The sequence below is a fragment of the Caloenas nicobarica genome, chromosome 2 (genome assembly GCF_036013445.1).
Source record: "Caloenas nicobarica isolate bCalNic1 chromosome 2, bCalNic1.hap1, whole genome shotgun sequence".
Taxonomy (NCBI): domain Eukaryota; kingdom Metazoa; phylum Chordata; class Aves; order Columbiformes; family Columbidae; genus Caloenas; species Caloenas nicobarica.
The window spans coordinates 117259652-117277106 of NC_088246.1; the positions used below are offsets into that span (position 1 = coordinate 117259652).

Here is a 17455-nt window from a genome sequence, read left to right on the forward strand (position 1 = left end):
GAACAGTGAGTCTACAGCTGAGCACTCAGGAAAGCTTGCAGTTCGTATGTGCAGTCATAATTCTGTCACAGTGCTTTAACGACATAGTTGCAAAGTCCTGCTACATGCAACCAAACTAAGCAGCTCACCTGTGATGAGCATGGAACCTGCAAATGCTCTCTGCTTCCTCAATACGTCCTGCACTAGTTCTCCAGGTGTGCCGTCTGAGCCGCGTGGGGCATAGCTGAGTGAAGTGAGTGCTGTGTTACTAGCGAAAAAGGGAAAATATGCATTGAAACTGGTGCCTAGAAGCTTTTCTCAAAATTCAGTAAAGGGGGAAGTAGATATAAGGAAAAATAAAGACCTCTACAAAAAACATAAAGTACTTCTATAGTAACTGTCTTTTTTGGGGCGTGAAGACAGTTCATTGAAAGATGGAAGGTACAAGCCTGGCTGTTAATGGCTGGCATGGTAGCTGTTCCACATTAATACTACTACTATGCCTAATAATAAGAAGAATCGTTCATGTCATAAATTAAAAGTTTTTTGATTGAAAGGGAGGAATACTGTCAGGGAGTACAGCAGTTCAGAAAATGAACGCTTCTGCTCTTCAACTGAGCCGTCTTTGGTTTAGGAAGTGTGTGTGTGCACGTGGAGGGAGGTCTTGAGGTTTGGGGGGATGTCTTTAAGTTGACATCTCAGTATGCTGATGGTATAGTGGGAAACTGCTGAGGAAGTGTTGAAAGGTGCTTGAGCAAAATGAGCTTTGCACTCAGCTAATGTACAGGCCAGTGCTCACTGGCCAAGATCAAACAGCGGGAACACTTTGATCATATTTGGGAAAACACTGTAGATTCTCCCTGTCTTGTGAGATTGTTATTCATTTTCAGTTAGAGTAGCAAAGGCAAATGAAACAGGTGATTATTTTTTTTTTATAGCGTACTGTTTATCCATTCTTAACACTCCACTTGGCAGTAAATACCGAAATGGCTTTTGAAAGCGTGCTGTATATTGCATCATAAAATATTACAGCGGCTGTAAATGCAGTGAGGGGCGAGGAAAAATGCTTTTGACAGGTACAGCCTATGAAAGCATGTGAAACTGCTGCCTGCCGTGCCTACCAGGGAAAAGTTGCTGCTGTCCAGGTGTCTTGACAGAGTCGTGTTGAGTGATCGATGGCGTCAACCATGGGAAGGCTTCTCTGTCAGCAGCCTGCAGCCGCAGGAAGGTTGCGGAGGTGATGCCCAGCTCTGGGCATGGGGCTGGGACAGCTTTGCCCGGAGCTGTCACCAGCCTCTGTCGCAGCTGCTGAAACGCAGAGAGGCAGCGGCAGCCCGGGAGAAAAGTTTGAAGGTGATGGCATGGTGACCCCGGCTGGACGTGATCTATGCTGTCCCAGCTGCTGCAGCAGGATGGTTGGGTTGGTCTGCCCCGTGTTATTCAGTTGAGGCAGGTGAGAGGGTCCCACGTGCCTGAAATACGCTGCAAAAACCATCCTCACTGATCGAATAAATGTCATGAGTTGTTAACAAGCACGGTGTCAAGCAGGGCAAAATGTAATTCTCCATTTTTTTTTAATTACTGGAATTAACAGAATATGGCACTAATTTCTACAGCTACTGCTTCTCCCCCTCCCCGAACATGAAGCTTGATTTGTGTTCTTATTAACTTTGTCCTATAAATGACCTTGCAAGGAGAGTGGTTCTGGAGGCTAAGTGAAACAATGTCTATATTTTCTGAAGCTCCAGGCTAAGTTTTATTAATGTAATGTCTAAGATCTTTGAAGTTGTGACTTTTCCAGGAAAATCATAATCTCCAAACCTTTATTCATAATGGGTATGACTTCTAGGGGGAACAGAATACCTGCTGTGCTAATTATTTCAATTATCAGCTACTACTAAAACGCGTAATGGATTTTCTCTGCTTCCACAGGTAAAAGGCATGACATTATGGAACTTAACTCTGATGTTGTGAACTTGATCTCCCATGCTACACAGGAGAGATTACGAGGGCTCCTAGAAAAACTAACTGTAATTGCTCAGCACAGAGTATCAACCCACAAGGTAAAGGAAATCATTTAGCAAGTTTTGCACCAAAGTTTTCCTGCTTTGCAGCCTTGAAGGTAAACCTCTTCCAAGCACAGGCACATCATATGCAATATGTGCATTTTCAGTATCTACCAACGGCTGGTTTCGTTTTAACTGTTTATAGCCTCTAACTACTCCTTACGTTTTCCATTCAGCTTGTTCTATAGGTGCTCTTAAAACCCAGCATAAGAGTTTCTCCTCTTCCATAGAAGTGATGGTTGTTATACAAAGTCTGTCTTGCATGGTAAATGTAAAGCTATTTTTGAATGCTCTTGGTAGTCAGGTTGATTTAGGGACTTGTGGCTGCTTTATGCATTTACTGTTGGTGGAACTGCAGTATTGGCTCAGTAAAAAGCCTTGGGAAGCTGAATTGAGTATTTTATTTTTAGAAAGTGCTCATTGTGAAGGCAGAGACCCTTTTGATCTTAAAGTTTCCAGGACTTTTTTTCTGCCAGTGCTGCTTAAGATTTCCTCCCTCTTGTGTAAGCTCCATTCAATATAAAGTATATTGGATTTCAGTGAGCCAGTATCCCTTAAGATGCTTGTATGTTACAAATGGGAAGCAACAGCTTACTAGTAGCCAAAATATCTCTTTGAGGCTTTTTTTTTTTTTTTTTGGTCATTCAATAATAAGATATTAGTCCTTATTTTTTTAAGTATCAAGCTGTTTTAGAAAAAAATTGGAAGTTAGATTTGGAAGTTAGATGTATCTGTCAACTCTTAAGTTCTTTTTTGTTGTGGTGGTTTGGGATTTTCCTTTTTTTTTTTTTTTTACAGGAGCTTAGCACTTAATGAAACTTAACAAGAGCGGCTAACTGATGGGATAGGAGTTATTTCTGTACTGAGTGCTTTTTATAGGCTTTTAAGCACTGGAGAAGCAATAATAAAGAGCAGGAACTATTTGGAAACTTCAAAGTATTTATAGTGATGTCTGGAGCAGTTGGAGTATGCTGTTCCTTGCCAGAAGAAGATGCAGTAGAAATAAAACCAATACAGAAAAACTACAGAGTTTTATTTTATGAGAAGTCTTTACTAATCTGCACATGTTCTGTGTTGTCTCTCCAAAGTGGGAGATCCAACAAAGCTTGTGAGAAGAAGTGAGGTGGAAGTTGAAGTCCTGAGTGGGACTGAGTGTCTTTGCAGACAGCAAGGACACAAGGGAATGTTTTTGGACAGTGGGCTTGATGGGGCTGATTTCTTTCACATTGTTTGTCTGATTGAATTGCCAGAAACAACGATAAGATTGTAAGACTGCAATAAGCTTGCTTTCTTTTCCTCTTTTCTCAAAAACAAAAAAATGAACAAAAAGTAATGGGCATAATAATCCTAGAGGCACAGGTACCCTCTTTTGTTGGGCAGGTGGTATTGCACTACAGAAGAGTATCCTACAGGATTGTGTTTGTGAGTAGTAGTATTGTGTTTGTGAGTAGTAGTATTGTGAGAGATGCCGACAGGCTTATAGAAATCTAAATTCAAGAACAGAACACTATAGGGGTTTGGAGCCCTGTTATGTATTTAGATATATATATCTACAGAGCCCAATATTCCATCTCCCCCAGTGCTTGCCCCTGCACTCTTTTCCCTCTAGGCTGTTCCTAGGCACCAGTGTGCATGTGGGCTCCATGTATTTCAGGGAATTATCCAGATCCTTTCCAGGAAGATTAGGTAGTTGCCCTGTAAAGCTTTGTGTTGGTCTACCTTCATTACATAAAGACAGACAGACAGTAATAGGGATAGATATGGTGAAACCAAGGTAACTATTGTTAGGGGAGAAGTTGGTGTAAAAAGTCAGTAATTCATAGGATCGTGCTCAGGAAACTCTTCTTAAGAAAAAAAGAAAATATATATAATTGGAAGTTACTAACTTAATTGGGTTAAAACTATCATGGTAGTCTCTTCATCCGAAGTAGGAATAGCCTTTCAGATTGTTGTAAGCTGCTCTCTGTGCTGCAACTCATTGCAGTGCCTTTGTAGAGCCTTGGTAAAACATAAAGGCAATTAGCGGGTTTGATTCCTCAGCTGCTTCCCTCCCACAATCTGGAGAGCTGCTGAGGTATAAGAGTATGCATGTGACATAATATGATACCCCAAACCAGGATTAATAATGACAACTAAACAGTACAGTGATTAAAAAACCATTTTTGTGGGGGGGTTCAGCACAGCATGAGATGACTGCCATGCTCCTGTGTTTGGAGCCCACGAGCACGTGGCTTTGAGAAGCACTGTACATGGCTGTGCTATAAACATTGCTCCATGAAAACGTTTTCCCCCATGTGCAGTAGCACTTAAACACTAAACCCTAAACTGCACTATCTGTAGGGCAATGTGGTGTGGCAGCTGCATTGTTTTAAGGGATGAGCTCTAAATGTAGTGGAGTGAGTGCTCTTAGATGTGAAAACAGCAGCCTCTTCCTTCCCACCCCACACACCATCAAACTGCAGAGTGCAGAGGTAACTTAGCAGAAGATTTTCTATTATTACCTTGGTTTAGGGGTTGACTACATAAAAGCCAAAGTTTAGTAGGTTCCCACATAGTAGCTGGGCCCCTGCAACTGCCTGTCCCTCATCTGTCCTCAGCAAGGCTGTTCAACATGACTTAAACTGTTCGGATTTTGTGGGAGAACTGGTCTTCATGGGATTCTTCAGATTTCTTTCCTGCTGCACTGAAGTGGAGTGCAGGTTTCCCGTACGTGGGTTTTTCCTTTGTGCCCCTGGACATGCAATACATTCCTGGTGCTAAACCACAAGTCAGGTTTCAAATTCATGTACTGGTATGTGACAATCTAGGAAGGAAGTTGCAAATCACAGACAAGGCAAATAACTGCTCTTGAATTTGTTGCCAACTGTCTTCTCACTAAATACACACCTGGGAATGCTTTGCTTCAATGCTGCGTGTTTCAAATATGTTGTAAACCTAACATAAAGATTTTGAGAGGAGTTGGCTGTGCTTTAGAGAGCATCCATGAGGTCTTGAGTGTGAACATTGCTCTTGAAGAAAAAAAAACTTGTGGAGGAATTAATTTCGTAACAGGATTGTAAAGATGCACTAGTGTGCTATCGTTGTGTGAAAGCAACAGCTTCTTACAGGATAGCAAAGTGAACTCCGAGTTGAATTTAGCGCAATTAAAGTAAATATGACTTTTTAACTGTCAGATACACAAGTTCAGCTTTGGCACATACAAATCTAACCACACTCTGTATTGTGGTTACGTGTTTTATTTATCACTAAGTTAAATTCTGTTCTCGAATACACTTGCAACTTTAGTTTTGTTGGGATTGCGGTGTTGTAGCTGGGGTTAGTTTGGTCTTACCTGAGGAAGTTGAACTGTTACATGGACAAAAACTGAGTCCAACTTGCTCATTACAACTGAGTACAACTTCATCATTACAGTGATGACTACAAGTTATGAACAGCTATACAATATAATGTTTTCTGTCTAAGCAATTCAGTGTTAAATAATCACAGAGAACAAGTTTATTGAGTAGTACAAAATATAACTGCAGGCGTTCCTCTTCTAAAAAAAACCTGAAATAAGATATCTTGAAACAGTCAATGAGCTGAAATACTGTTAGGAATGCACCCATTTATTGTCCTGTATCAGCTCATGGTAGTGCATTGGGGTGCTTCTGGTTGAGAGGCTTGCATTCCTAATTGGTGTAGGGTCTTGGATTTGGCTTTAAAAATCTAGCTCTGAGCATTCCAAAGCGAAATACTTCTAAACTTTGGGAAAAATAATCTTCTTGTAATATGGATTTCTTCTTTGTCCCTTTAAAAGGATTTTGGCATGGTGGTATATTCTTATAAACTGCTTCTTCAAAACAAATTGTACTAATGTACTGAGACTGACTCAAAGCAGCACATGTTTTGTGGGGAGCAGTAAAAAAAAAAATGCTGAGCAGTAGCAGAAGGGGAGGGAAAGGTTTGTTGGACTTTTTTTGCAAAGCCACGGTCTCCGCTTGGGAAAGAAAGTCTCCTTGGTGGCAACACATGGTGTGGTCTGAGCCACAGTTGTTGATACACGACAATGTGGTGGCTCATTGAAAGGGACCCAACTTAATACCAGAAGAGGCATTGACTTCATGCTCTGGCTGGGTTGTGAGAATTCAGACTGGAAGTCAACAGTGCCTCACGAAGAGACTTTTACTTTCCTCCCAGGTTTTAAAAGTATATGACTAGGTATGGGTAGTAGAGTCTGAGTATCATGTGTTTGAAAACTAAAAATTTAGCAACTGAAATCACTAATAGTCCATATACTTAAAATATACCCTTGCCTAAAATATGCTCTGCTTATGCCAGAACTGTTGTGTGTCAAGGTTGCTTCATTAAAGTGTAAGATTGGGGTAGGGTAGAAAGAAGGGTTGATGGAAAAAAAAGTAGTGGTTTTGGCTAGTAAAAGCCCAAGGATAAATTTCTCGGGAAAAGACAAGTTCACAGAGTAACAGAAAGAAAATAACTCTAGGACATGCGTTAAAGTGTGGTACGAACAGGCGGCACAGACGTACCTCGAGAATGAGCTCCCTGCCTTGTTTTGCCTAATGCCCCTTGGCCAACGCATGGCTAAAACAGCATGTGTTTGGAAGAGCAAAATAGCAAAGCCAAGCTTTTCATTGCCAGTTGTCCATGTTTTAAGTCTGTCCTTTCTGTCTTCTTTCCTAGCTAGACAAAGCAAAAGTAAACTCACTCAGACTTTCCAGTGACAACAAAAATAGTATGAAAAATACACTCCTGATTGCCTTTTTTTTTTTAGACTAAAATCACCATAGTCTTGTTTCAATGCTTGTGTGTTCAGTTATTATTAGAATTTGTCATTCACTGGTCCAGCTTTGCACAGGAGGCTGGACTGGATGACTGCCACAGGTCACCTTTCAACATAAACTATTCTATGACTTGAGAGCATCCACTGAAGCAAAAGTATATATTCCTAAAGCTATAATAAACCATATATAATTAATCATCTCACTTTCCCCACCCTCAAGATTCATTATAACTAGTTCTAAATCGCCTCTCTGTTCCATAAACTCTCTCTTTGGAAATACCAGGTGCGACTCATTTCAAAGTCTAGATCAAATGGCTGAAATTAAAATACCAAACACTATAAACTTAACATTTCAAATTTTATTTTTTCATCACCCTTTCTCTTTAAAATGGAAAGATATGATGTTCTACTGCTTTAAATTTTTTTTTTCCCCTTAACCTGTCCAAAAGACAGTCTTGTACACGTGTTTACTGGATATGAAATTGACGTTTAAAACAAAATTTTAGCCTTTAGACTTAAACTTCATTTTTGTTACATTGTTGTTACAGTTACAGAACTAGATGTTACTAATGTCACTCTTGCCATAACTAACCTCTTGCTAGTCATAGATGCCAAGAAACATTTTTTCAGTGGAGAGGATATGTGGAAATGACTAACTACCACCTGAAGTCGTTCTGACACAGCCTACACTTTTCAACTTTGAAAACTTAAGGTGTCCTTTTCAGATTGTTTCCAGTGGGCTTATTAGCTGTACTGTTGTGTGTAAAAGCCTGGTTGTCTATAACAAACTTCTCTTTCCAGGGCAATGATAGGTACATCATATCTAGTGACACCAGAGCACAGCTGAGATTTCTTGAAAAGCTTGATCACCTAGAAAAGCAGAGAAAGGATGAAGAGGAACGTGAAATGTTGCTTCGAGCAGCCAAGGTAAGAACTTCACTTCTTGCTTTTTCCAAGGAAGTAGTGGTGTCCTTTAGACTGATGAACATCTTCAGGTTTCTCCTGTTTCTGCATTGAATGTAGTAACCATTAACCTTGTAACTAGAAATCTGTAATGTTTAGGATAGCTTATACAGAACGGGATTTTAGCTTTTTACATTCTTTAAAAAAATAACTAGAGTTCTTTCAAATGTGTAGTGGGGTGAGCTCTCACTTTGAGATTATTCCTACTGGTGAAAATTAAATAAAAGAAGTATTCACATAGCCATAAGTGTCCTTCCTGGCTCTATTTCTGGCTCTGAAATCGGTGTGCCTGTCTCCATATCTGTGTATGGGTTCACTATGCTTGTTCAAGCTGGAGCCTGGTGAGATGCCCCACCCTGCCAGTTGTATTTTTTTTTTTTTTCTGTAGTCAGATCAAGAGGGCTAGCCATGGAGCTGGTACCCTGGCATCTGAGAACCCCTGATGGAGACACTGCTAGTACAGAATAAGTACCCTTCTTCTCCCTTCCCCTTTCCTCAAGAAGCAGAGCAAAAATAAAAATCAGTAGATGTTGCTCCCTCAGATGTGACTTGATTGTCTTCTGTTTGTTGCTTTTTTTTTTGTTTTGTTTCAAGCTGAATTCTGGAGCCCCTTGGGTGGAAGCCTAATCTAGATTTGAAAGAATCATGTTATACTTGCGCGAGTATGACTCCCTTTCTTTCCTATACTTCCTGTCGTTTTTAAGTGTCTGCTGCTGACATGAACAACATCATGCCTAGACTGGACCTGACTGACAGTGTTAGCATCATTTTCAGCTTAATCTTGCTTCAGGCTAGAGCAGAGGCAGCCGGCCCAGATGAGAAGGGGGGTGTGCGTATGTGTGTGGAGGGGGAGGGAAGCCAGTCTGGATTGAGGCATTCAGCCCTGGAGCTAAATCTTTCAATCACCAGAGAAAATTGTCATTTATTAAATATTTAATGGATACAATGGTGTTTGGATGCCAGTAATTTATACTCAGTCTTTCTCCTCTTCCTTTGGTAGAGCCGTTCCAATAAAGAAGATCCAGAGCAACTGCGGTTAAAGCAGAAAGCGAAAGAGGTAGGACTTTCCAGTTACCATTCTTGCCTTTGTGTATTGAGAGAAGGTTGGCAGCCCTGTCCTGGCAATTAGGTCAGGGTTTATTTTGCTGCTGCATACCATTTGCAGAGGCCTCGGGGAAGGACAGGAACTGCCACAGGCAAGGGCAGTGCTTCAAATGAGGTCAATGAATTATGAGCTCTCTTTTTTAACATTTTATTTTCATAGTTTCAGTCCTGTCTAGAAACGGTCCTTTGTAAACTGCAGCACTACACTTGGTAGGAATATAATGTGGGATTAGAAAAAAAAAAAAAAAAAAAGAAACTTTGAGATTTAGCATCTGGGACTGTACAATAGGCTACATTTTTCCAGGGTAATTGTTCGTTTTGTAAATCTGATACTGCTTATAATTCTTTGGCTGGGAGGCGGTACTGGGATTTAGTTTTAAATGGAAAACGCCTCTGGCTTTTAATTTTCTGGGCCCAGCAGTTTTCTGTTCTGGAATGGAGCCCTTGTTTCACACAGTTCATGTTTAGCTGCAGGGGTTTTAGTTTATAGCTTAGACTGGTTAAGCTTTTACTCCCAGAGGCCTCTGCATAGCAACTGTAGAAATCAACAAATAAGTTCATTTATGTCTGCAGCCTCCTCTCAGTAGCTGACTTTTTACATTTCCCAATATCCATTTCCTGACTTTTCTAGCCTGAGAGAAAAAAGCTCCACTAATTGGAGCTTATTTTAATTGAGCCTTAATATTGGATCTCACTGGAGTTGCCCCCAGAGCTACTGGGAACAGAATGAAATGAAAGTACCTAAGGTTGAAGATGTGTATGCGTGTGTATGTGTGTGTGAAATTTTTCACTTGACCTACAGATTCTTTTCCCTGCTGAATAAATCATCAAGCCTGTTCACATTTCTGATTAAGGATCTGACAGCAGACGATAATAAAGACAATTGAGGTGTGAGACGTGTGATACAGAGCTGAAGAAATTGGTTTCTATAGTTACTTGACTGATTTCATGCAATTTTTAAGGATCTTTGTGCTAAATGAGAGTGATTTTCTGAGCAACCTTTTTCCTTAACTGTGCCTCTTGAACTATGAAATTTGTTGTTGCTTAACATTGCTGCAGTTGGCTCCTAGGTGCCAGCAGCAGCAGCAGGTTATTTATGAATGCTTTAAAGGCCCTTATTGTTTGGATTAATGTAGAAACCCAGGCAAAACAAATGGAAATCCAGTAAAACAGTATTAGAATCAATGCTCTGGATTTGCACCATAGTATAAGAAATTTGTAAAATAAGAGGAGAGAAAAAGAATGTGCTTTATTATTTGTCTTTTAATTCTTTTTTTCTGGTTACATCTCTTTCTTCATGCTTACAATTCGTGAGTACAAAGTTGCCCTGAAGCCCTTCCCAGTTTGCCTCTAGTGCCACCAGGATCAACAATCAGTGGGTGATGCTAATTTGTCTTGTTTTGTAGGTGACTTTACCTCTGCATCATCTGGTCATCTCTAGAGGTTCTTTCTTTTAATAAAACACTGCAAAGCAATTCATTTATGCAACTTTTCTCTTTTCCTCTGAACCATAACGTGTAGGATCTTGAAAAATATTCTGTGACTCGCATATTTAAAACAGAAAGAAGTTAGATGTGTGTGATTTGAGTCACTTTTTAGATTGGTTGGTATTGTTAATGAGACCTCTTAAAAAGTGGCATATAGGTGTACAAAAAAAGGAGCCAACAGAGTGGAAAGGTGTCTGAGTTTAGTACTTAATGTTCTATCAAGTGCTTTAATTCACATCCTTCAGTGCATCTTGTGCCAGATTAACACAGCCTTCATTGCATTTATCCTGCATATTTCTCTATGCTGTGCTGCTTCAAGAGTGATGGTCTCCAACTGCTTCACCAAAGAAGAGGAGACAGATGTGCCTCTTGGGACAGCAAAGATCTTTGTATTGGTATTGCCTTGCCGTCTGTCCTGCTGCTTTATTCTCGGGAGAGTGGGGCAGCCAGAACTTCGCCAGGCTTCACATGCCGCATGGGAAACCCACCTCCCATGCCAGAGATGCTTGCTTATCTGTGAGACCGTCTCAAGTTTGAGTGGAAATGAGCCCAAATGCAGCTGGTCAGTTTTGGCACTTTATTGACAGTTTGGAGATAAATGGTCAGCACACAGTTGCATGAAAAAATGCAAACCTGAGTAGAGCTGGAATAAGAGCAAAATAAGAATCAACAAATATCCCGAGGCTGAAACTGGTAACTCAGAAGCACAGTGTATGCTGGGATGAAAGCCTGAAAAGGCTCACTGTTGTCTGTCTTGTCATGTTGTGAGTGTAGCCTGCTCCTAACAAACCACACTACAGAATTTTGATACCTCTGTCAGGTGGAATCGGATCATTTCCCAGCCACTGTGGTTGCGTATCTACTGGAAAGCCCAATCTGATCTGCTTAAAGTTCTTTTAAGAATGAATATGGCCCTTCCTTCCTCAAAGGTGTCTCTTATGTGTTGTTGGTGACCTCCCGGGAGAAGGCTGTGAGATAATGACACTGGGGCATGTTCTAAAGCAATGTTTCCCAAAATGCAGAGTGCACATCCTAACAATGAATACTTATGAATCCAGGATGTGCTGTCATCCGGCAGCTGGAGGCAACATCTTAACATTGCTGGAAGTATATCCAGAGACTCAGCAGTGGATTCTTTTATCCAAAAGGCTATATACATAATTGCTGTGACCTTTTCATCCCTTTTTGCATGACCTATTGCCTCAAACTTCCCGTATGTCAACTCATTTACTTTCCTATATTCTTAGTCTATGTAGCTTGCTATGAATTAAGTCTTTATTTACTTCCCCTTTTCACCTGTTCCAGCAGATTTCAATACCTACACAAAGTGCGCATTCCTTCTGACACAGCTGCAAGGCTCACCCCAAGCTGCTCCTTTGTGCATTCAAGAATTTTGTCCTTGCTCACCTCGTGGGGAAAGGCATTCCCAAAGTCGGGGTAAATTACCCCTGCTTTTCATTCAGCCTTATCTGCTACTTCAAGCTGAGAGGAGACAGTCCTCGCATTGTCCCTGATGTTTGCAATTTTAAACCATAACTTTTTTTAGGTGCTTTCTGCTATTTCCCATTCTACTTTCAACTATGCTTCCCATTACAAAGAAACCGTTCAGTTGGTGTAGTTGTTTTAACTGTATTTATAGTTTATCCCTGGCTTCATCCCTCTTCTGAAATGAGCTTACTTAAATTGAGTAGGTGTAGGATACCATCAGGTGCACAAGCATGCCATATGAACGGTGCATCCCAGAACAACTGTAAAATTGTCAGTATTAAACAGCACGTACTGTAACTTTAAATATAAACCCTGATCTTTTGTACTTCTGTCTCTCATCTTCAAAAGTGGCTGTGCTCATAGTATGGCTTCAGGAAGCTTAAGGCGGAAGCCAGGCAAACTTTCCCGATTGTATGTGTGCCAGGTTGCGACTTGGGGTCGAGCAGGTGAACAGGCATCGTACTGGCAGCATCTTTGCTGATTCTACGGCAGCTCCCTTTGTCTCTGCTCTTACCTTGTGGCACCTCACAGCATCTATTGGTGGATAAAGCTGAGCGGCCGCATCTTGAAGTAGGAGAAGGCACATGTGAAGCACCTGATGGGCAGCAGACGTGCCTGCCCCACACCTTGCTCTTCCAGCAGCTCTGTTTGCTTGTGACTGCACAGCTCTGCCCAGTCCCTTGTTCCTGCCTGCTTGATGCACTCGTGCATTTTACTGCTTTGATTTTGACACAGATGTCGCAAGATGGCAGCAGATGAGATGCTGAGAAAATTCAATACCTTTACTATCAACTGACTCGGAGGGAAATAGCAAACCCCAGGGTTTGTTGTTTGCTTGCTTGCTTGTTTGTTTGTTTTTATAGAGACAAAACAAACCCTATAAAAAACTTCAAACAAAAGGTCTGCATGATTCCAGTGTGTTCCTGGGTATTATATAGTAATGACTGAAATTTAGTTGTTCTGTAGTATCTTTTTCAAAAATCATCTTTTTTTTTTTCTGTTTCTTGTGTCCATCCTAACTCTTTCCCTTATTTCCTCTTACATTCTCAGATAACAAGTAACTGTAACCTGATTCTTTGTCAGCTGCTCTCCCTACCATCTCCAACCCACATTTTCAAGCCGTTTGTTTCCTTTTTCCCCCCACACCTTTTCTGCTGCTTCTGTATTTAGTCTTCTGGACCTAATGGTTCAAATTCTTTAAGACAACTCTTGTGGCAGGGGAAGAGGAAACTCCCTAGTTAACCATAACCTCTCAAAAAAGCAAACAAGATGCTGTGAGCAAAATAAGATCTCATCACGATCAATTGGCTTTTTATGAGCCTTCAGTGACATCCTGAGAGCTTCTGTTTAATTATCTGATTTATATTATCTTTTTTTTTTTTTCTGTAGTGTTTCTTACCAGCTTCTGCATGTTTTGGAAAAAAAAACCACCACATGATTATTGAATAGACATAAATTTTGTTACCTGTAGTGTAGCCCTACAAAATAGCAAAGGGCTATTATCAGAGATTCTGTGTGTTATGAGTCTTGCAGAAAGTCAGGGATGGGAATCCTGTAAGTGTTAGATTATTGAGGAAACGAAAAAGTCAACCAAATCCCTGTTTATAGGACATTTGTATTGGTGTTTTGAAGGAGCGGAAGAAAAAAGCAGCTGAGACACTGCATAGGATACCCTAAAATGAGCTGACTGGAAGATCGGAGCAACTATCTTTATCTAGTGAAAAACAAAAGTCCCCCAGAACTACATTAAGCCTGTTCTTGGGTTTTCAAATAGCCTTTTCTAGGTTTGTCTGATTGATAGACTATAATGGACACGTAACCAGCTGAAAGTATGGCCTCGGATAAGAAGCTTGCTAATAGAGGAAATTTTAGAACTGAAAGTATGACAAAAAGATTATAATGGAGAACCAGAGAGTTCTGCACCAAGAATGAGTGTTGGGTGGACTACACGATGAGATTGAGAAACCTGCAGGTAGAAGATAAGTCTTAAATGTCCTCTAGCTTTGAAACCTCAAGAGTGAGTGAGTGAATACACAGTGTTTACAGCAGCCGAAAATCATTGAAAAAATCATGTGTTTAGAAGAACCATGACTGGTTTTATAGTAATGTCTTGCAAGGGCTGAGCACTGTCCTGTTGTGATAATGCAGGTCTGCTGATGGTCATTGAGCAGTCTTCTGGCACGTCATAGCATCTGAAACAAAAACTGCAGAATATATTGCTTTGGTGTGGTGTGCTGTTCTTGACCTTGTGACAAAAGTAGCCTGGGCTATGTCTGAAAACAGACATGAAAAGAGCTTGGTCCTGGATGCTAGACACCCAGGAACTTCTGTGGGCCTCCAAAAGGCAAGCTGATGCGACTGCACAGGGGAAAGCATGTTCCAGGTGTTCTAGAATACACAGCAAAACAAAACAAAAAAATCATTGTGAAAGGAAATACACACTCCACACTTGGGAAATTCTTAACAAGAATGGGCAAAATTAAGAGTCAAGTCTTCACTGCACCCTGTACTTTTTTCATTAATTCTGTGGGGACCTAGTTATTTTTAGATCAGAGAATGTCAAATATCAACTGGATTAATTTTTTTTTTGAATGGGTAGATTACTACTGAAAAAAAATTTCTGTTGCTCTCCAAAACATCTTATTGCACCCTCTAGTTCTAGACAGACAATGCACCTGGTCTTGGGGACACAGCCACGTTAGGGCCCATTTCTGCCACTGACGCACATAGGTGGAACATTACCTGAAAAAAACTACAGGATTACATACAGCCCTATTATAAGTTAGGACTGCATATCAAACCAGTGCATGCCATTCTGCCTTTCTGCTGTTAAATCTAAATTACAGAGGGAAAAGTCAGTGGAAACTAATTGTATGGCTAATTAAAACAGTTTGAAAGGAAGCAATTGCAAGAAGAGAAATTGCATTATAGGCAAGAGGAGAGGATGATAAATGTTTAAATATGCAGCCTTCAAATGTCAGTTTTCCTCAGAGAATGTCCCCCATATGAGAAGTCTGCTATTCAGCCACATTCAACCTCTAGGGCAGAAAATTTTGTATGGGAAAGGTAGAGGCTGGAGGCAGTAATGCTCATGGAGCTTTATGACAACCAGTGCGAGAGGCTTGGGATAGAAAACAGATTTTTAAGGTTCATTTTTCATTTTCATCACAAGTTCCTTAAAATGCTTAACGGAATGTGAAAAAATTGGAGTTCTTTTTTTCCAAAGGCAATGAAGGGAGAAGAGACTGGGAGCAGTAGAAAACTTTCAAAGCACTAAATAGAGGACTCAATGAAACCCAGTGAAATGTTGAAAAAGATGCTCAGGAAAAAAGAATGAATAGAAAGAAGAGAGAGAAGTCAGTTCAATGGGATAAGCGGGCCCACTTTAAAAGTACCTCAATATTTATTTCTTTAAAAATTTTCAGTAAGAGGCAATAGAAAGGACCCATTTAGGTGTTCAGGTTCCTTTTTCACTGATGCAAGCGAGAAAAAAGTGAATGTTGATATTTGATCACAGTTTTTTTACTTACTTTGAATTTTAATTTTCAGTAATTTATTGTTTAATTTCTTTATTGTGGAAGCTGAAAGAATTGGGGGCTTGTGCCTCTTTTGTATGCTTATATTCCTTGCTTTTTTTCCCTTGCAAGTCTTCTACAAGTTCTTGTTCATCTACTTTAGTGCTTTTATTACTCCTGATGTACTTATTGCTGGATAACACACATAACCCTTAGGCATACATTAACTTGTCTTCAGCCTTCCCTGGTTTCCTTTCCTGCCAGTTCTTCTGTTAGTTTAAATATTTATTTAATCTGTCCCATATTCTGTCAGCCTACAATGTCATATGTGGAAACATCCCCTCTTTTTTATTGATATTAAACCCAGTATCATGTACATATGCTTTTTAGTCTTTCCTTTCTATTAATCACAACCAAGTCCAGATCTGTGGTGTTTAGCTTCCCCATCTGTCTTGCCAGCATTTCTTCTGAGCTCATTTACATCCATACGGCTGTATTTATTTGTTGTTATGTTGCCAAGACTGTTTTTGGAGTGGTTTTTATTTTCTAAATATCAATTCCTAGCCTTTACATCTGAGCAGCGGATAAAAGAAATCTCTCTTAATTTATTTCCTAGTGCTTTAGATATTGAAGCTTCTGCAGAAGTGGGCAGTGGTATGAATGTCTTGAGATGCATGCCATCTGCCAGCATTGTGCTGGACAAGTTCCACCCATTTGGCTTTTCTTTAACCTCAGGCCTGTTACTGCTTTATGAGCCCTGGCTAATACAGGTGCCTAATTTTTTGTCTCTAGAGAAATCTTCCCAGGTAAAACTATTCTTGAGGATCTAGAGGGTAAAGGTTTCACATGCTTCGTCTTCTATGAAAGCTTATACCAAATACTCTGTTCTGCTTTGGGTACTTTGTGACCAGACATGAGGGTTTTCTTTACTCCTTTTGAAGGTGAACATGAGCACAGGTCTGATGAGGAGCGGCTGAGGGAGCTGGGGCTGTTCAGCCTGGAGAAAAGGAGGCTGAGGGGAGACCTGATCGCTGTCTGCAACTGCCTGAAAGGAGGTTGTAGCGTGGAGGGGGTTGGTCTCTTGTCCCAAGTAGCAAGTGATAGGACAAGAGGAAATGGCCTCAAGTTGTGCCACGGAAGGTTCAGATTGGATGTCAGGAAAAATTTCTTCACAGAAAGGGTTGTCAGGCATTGGAACAGGCTGCCCAGGGAAGTGGTGGAGTCACCATCCCTGGAGGTGTTTAGAAGACATGTATGAGGTTCTTAGGGACGTGGTTTAGTGCCAGAGTTACATTATGGTTGGACTTGATGATCCTGAGGGTCTGTTCAACCAAAATGATTCTATGATTCTATATATTGAGCTAGGTAGCTCTTCCATTTCCCCCCTTTGATAATACAGCCACCTGCTGCTGTACCCATTATGGATTAGCTGGTATGAATTAGTTGACTTTACTTATAGCAGAGTATACTTTTTCCTTTCTTCAACTGTGTTTAAGGAATTCTTCCTCCAGTGTTTGCATAATTTGAATTATTGGAGTTCCGATAATGTGAACAACTGCATATCATGTACTTGGTAACTGAAAGGATTTAAAACCAACTTGCAGTATTGCTTTACAAAAACAAGTCTCGGCATCTCATAGTCGAAGTACTTCTTGTCTTCTTATGCAACTTGAAATTTAATTTTTAATATTAAAATGCCACAAAAATGTCATTGGTGTAGTACTAAAAATAGATTTTGTATATTTTCTGAAATGTGGAATATGAAACATAAGTGAGATAGAATTCCTGTGAGCAAGAAAAGAAATATTTTTCTCAGTAAAGGATTATTGAGTGAAGAACGGAGAGGTCAATTTAAAAACCTTTCATTTTGTGTGATTACAGCCATGCTGCAAATGCCATTTCACTATAGGGGAGGACTTTAAAACGTGCCTTACTTCTTGATTTGTGCTGCAGGTGAGATTAACTAAAATGGTTATTGTGCCACCCTAGAGATTCCTGCTCGCTGCAAGACCAGACTTTAAACCCTATTTTTATTATTAAAAAGGCCAGCAGCAACAAAGACTATTTTACAAGTTC

The 17455-nt window shown here is 40.3% G+C and overlaps 1 protein-coding gene across 1 annotated transcript in view; it reads left to right on the forward strand.

The window, feature by feature from the left end:
- The window catches only part of TAF4B (TATA-box binding protein associated factor 4b), a 73726-nt gene that overhangs the window by 39968 nt on the left and 16303 nt on the right, over positions 1 to 17455 (forward strand). Inside the window, exons 11-13 of the mRNA XM_065629476.1 lie at positions 1912 to 2042; positions 7624 to 7749; positions 8786 to 8842. Coding sequence (XP_065485548.1) covers positions 1912 to 2042; positions 7624 to 7749; positions 8786 to 8842 — 314 coding nt within the window. The remainder of the gene's footprint in view (positions 1 to 1911; positions 2043 to 7623; positions 7750 to 8785; positions 8843 to 17455) is intronic.